Consider the following 3,816-nt stretch of genomic DNA (forward strand, 5'->3'; position numbering starts at 1 on the left):
AGGGAGAGGAAGAGGGAGAGGAAGAGGGAGAGGAAGAGGGAGAGGAAGAGGGAGAGGAAGAGGGAGAGAAAGAGGGAGAGGAAGAGAAAGAGGAAGAGAAAGAGGAAAACAAATAAGAAAAACCTGAAGAACCGACCATAGCCAGTGGAATTGTTTGCTCTGGTTTTCAGGTCAAGGGTGAAAACACCCGATTTACCTGCAAAAAAGCAAGGGATTCGAGCTGCCCCACTGGCCTTGAGACAGGGCTCCTTCCTCATGGGCCCAAAGGGCATGTAGGCCCTGCCCCTGTCGGTGAAGTTCTGGTTCACAGCCAGCAGGCCCAGCCCGCGGCTCCGGTCCCGCAGCCGGTTGGCCACGGCCACCTCGCTGCCGTACACCACACTGCCATCCAGGAACGAGGTGAGGGCATTGACCTGCTCCCGGACCCCCCTGCCCGGGGTACAGGCAGGGGCAGAGCGGAAGAAAGGCAGGCAATCCCTCCTGTTGGTGATTCGGGGGTCGTTGGGTGGGATCTGAGGGAAGAGAACAGGAGAATCCGTCAGCAGGAGCCGCGTGGTGATGCACAGCCGTGGCAGAGCCACCTCACAGGTAGGGTGGAGATCAGCCATAAAGCCTGATATGGAGGGTCAGGTGGACAGCAGAGGTGCTCCTTTAGGAGTCCAAGTCCCAAACAGCCTGGAGACACCTAGATTTCCATACAGTCCTATGGATTCCTAAAGTTTTTCCCTATAACTTATATATATTGGATTGAATCACAGAATATGCTGGGTTGGAAGGGACCCGCAAGGATCGTCGAGTCCAACCCTCATCCCCGCACAGGCCCATCCCCAGAAGTCCTGAGAGTATCTCTGTGACTGTGCCTGACACCCAGGGACAGCACAGAGGGTGTTCCAACCCCCTTGGCCAGCTCTGGGAGGATGTTCCCCCATGGCCAAGGGCTGGCAGAGCCACTACCATCTCCTGCTTGGAAGATTCCCTCTCCCTGTCTCCACCATCTCCTGGTTGGAAGGCAGATGCCCTCTCCCTGTGTCCCCTGGAAGAAGGAAGCTGGCTGTACCTGGATGGGGAAGCAAGGAGGCTTCTTGGCACAGCTGGTGTCACAGTCTGTCTCACCACGAAAGCTGAACCTGGCTGGGGTTTCTGGACTGAAATCCAGGTCGTGGTCAATGAACTGCCCCCACTGCACGAACATGAGGGACCTGCGCTGGTCCAGCCGGAGCCGCTCCGGTGGGAAGCGAACGATCTCGTTGGACACCCGCCGGACCTGCAGGGATGGAGGCAGGACACGTGTGTGGGGAAATGACCTGGACAAAGGGGTGCACCAGGTCGTGGGGTCATCAGTAAAATTCCACAAGGCATTTCTTGTGCTTCACAGACAAAAAAACCACCCAAATCTGTCGGCGCCGGAAGGTGTCACCGAGTGTCCCCTCACTGAGCACTGCACTGGTCTGGCTCTAGGCAGGGTTCTGAGCCTCTAGGCCCAGACTATCCCCTGGTGGGTTTAAGGAAGCAGCTAAGCAAGCCTGACAAAGGGAGACAAAACAAATTGTAAAAGAGATTTCTGAAATAGAAGTGTGCAAAAAACAGTCACTGAGAATTTCTTAAATTATTCCAAGGCTGCCTTCCCTTCTTATCTTTTCCCCACCCATCACAATTCCCATACCAGTTCTTCCTTCATTTATTACTGCACGAAAGTGGGCACTGTGCTGTGCCCTGGAGGAGGGTTAGGAAGTACAGTGGACATGTGAGCATGAGGCACAACTCAGAAAGTCAGGGAGCTCCTCATTAGTGCCCTTGTTGCATCAAATCCAAGTGACCAGAAGGCACATCACAATGTCCCTGCTCCCACTCAGGTGCCACCAGAGCCACACACCCAGATCACCCACCCAGGGACCCCCCCACAGAATTTCTGGCCAGATATTTTTAATTCTGGGGGTTCCTTTGCTCACTTTGTCCTCTGGCATGTTGCTTTTCAGGAGACGACCTGCTGCCACAAACCAAATCAAAAAACAGGTGAGCAAAATAGTTTGGCTTAAGTGCACTCAATTTGAAAGAACACATTGCATGATTCTTTCTTCATCTCGTGCTTCTGCATAATCAGGTTGATTTTCCTTTGCTTTTCCTGAAGGCTAGAGAGCCCTTCTGATGGATCCCCCTGGATGCTCTCATCGGATCACTCTGCAGCTGGTGAATCCAAGTTCCTCCTCCAATCCCCCAGTCCAGCTGGTGGGTGAACATTTTGCTGCCTGTGATCTGCCCAAGAACTGGCAGATCCCCAGGCCCTGACTGTGCATTCTCAGGTGACTGTTACAAACATTACCAGGGGAAGAGGGAACCCATAGAAGCGCCTTCCCTCTGTCCACCCAAGGGGGATGGACACGCCGTCCTCGTACTGTGCTGGCAGCCACCTGGCCAGGGCTCTGTTGGAGGCTCCTAGGGTTGGGTGCCTCCTGCCAGAGGGAATGGAAGAAGAGCAAACAATTAGTGTCATCAGGATCATGGCAGAGCCAAGAGCTCATGGGTGTGGAGAGACGTGGACCTTGGAATGGGACCGGACAACGATCCGGGAGCTGCTGCACCAATAAACCTCAGGATTAATAATGATAACAACAGTAATCATAGAATTGTTTAGGTATGAAAAGACCTTTAACAATCCAACCCAAGCCTCAGTTTCTCCCAGGCAAGAAGTCAGGTGACCCTTGGTGTCATCTGGCCTGAAAAAGAGCCCTCAACGTCAGACCAGGGGTGGAAACTAAAGTTGGAGGCTTAATGCCAGGGAAAAGGGCCAGAGGCTTCTGAATGGCATTTCCAGTGACCTTGAATAGAAATTGGGGGATTTGGATTGGGAGTGTTCCTGTGCTGTTTGGTTCTTTTGAAGGCCATCACTGAATGGTAATTACTGGATGGTGACTCCACCATCTGGGCTGCCCCTCCCAATGTCTGACAACCCTTTCCATGAAGAAATTCCTCCTGATGTCCAACCTGAACTTCTCCTGGCTCAGCCTGAGGCCATTTCCTCGTGTCCTGTTGCCCCCCAGCCCTCCAGCTCAGCCCCTCACCTGTTGTTGCACTCGCCGGTGATCGTTCGGTAGCGGGAAGAGGCACAATTTATTTTCTTATCCTGCTGGTCACATCCACTGGCCTTGAAAATCATCCCCAGCTGAGCTGGAGTCAGTAAATCTGCCAGGGAACAAGGGGGAACAAGCCCTCAGGAACACACTGGCCCAGGCTCAGGGAAAGGTTTTCCTTCTTGTACCCTTGGGATGGTTTCTTGTCACAGCATCACCTGTACGACCACAACGTGCTGTTGTTTAAGACCTTCCTGCTCAAAGAGGTGCTGAGGAGCAACAAAGCTGCTTTTCCTGGCTTGGAAAGCATCAAACCCAGCAAAGCTGTGGTCGAATCTCATTTATAATTACACATGAGGGCTGGGCAGCAGCAGAATGATTTTCTAGCATTATATTTTCCTTCCTCTCCCCTCCCTTTTTCTCTCCACCATAAAATGCAAACAGCTCCAGCCACCCCAGGGGATGTTACAAGTTTTTCCCCCTGGAAGCATCACCAGTGAGTGTCACCACTGCTCTGAGCTTGGAGAAGAACCATCCCATGACCGGGCACACCAGGAGACTCTGCCTTTGTGTTTCCACCGTGGAGATTTCCCCTTGCATGGGAGCTCACTGGCTGAGTTCAGCCAGCAAAGCCTTAGTCACAGAATCCCAGAATGGTTTGGGTTGGAAGGGATCTTAAAGCTCATCTCATCTCACCTCTTGCCATGGGCAGGGACACCTTCCACTAGCCCAGGTTGCTCCAAGCCCC

General features: G+C 53.0%; 1 protein-coding gene across 1 annotated transcript in view; it reads right to left on the bottom strand.

Annotated features, from left to right (window-relative positions):
• The window catches only part of LOC108501796 (eosinophil peroxidase-like), a 23,934-nt gene that overhangs the window by 14,606 nt on the left and 5,512 nt on the right, over window positions 1-3,816 (bottom strand). The window contains exons 7-10 of the mRNA XM_017824032.1: window positions 3,060-3,180; window positions 2,321-2,450; window positions 1,058-1,264; window positions 197-512 (exon numbers count right to left, since the gene is read on the bottom strand). Coding sequence (XP_017679521.1) covers window positions 197-512; window positions 1,058-1,264; window positions 2,321-2,450; window positions 3,060-3,180 — 774 coding nt within the window. The remainder of the gene's footprint in view (window positions 1-196; window positions 513-1,057; window positions 1,265-2,320; window positions 2,451-3,059; window positions 3,181-3,816) is intronic.

This window comes from Lepidothrix coronata, unplaced genomic scaffold, assembly GCF_001604755.1.
Source record: "Lepidothrix coronata isolate B3197 unplaced genomic scaffold, Lepidothrix_coronata-1.0 Scaffold108, whole genome shotgun sequence".
In the NCBI taxonomy this organism is placed as follows: domain Eukaryota; kingdom Metazoa; phylum Chordata; class Aves; order Passeriformes; family Pipridae; genus Lepidothrix; species Lepidothrix coronata.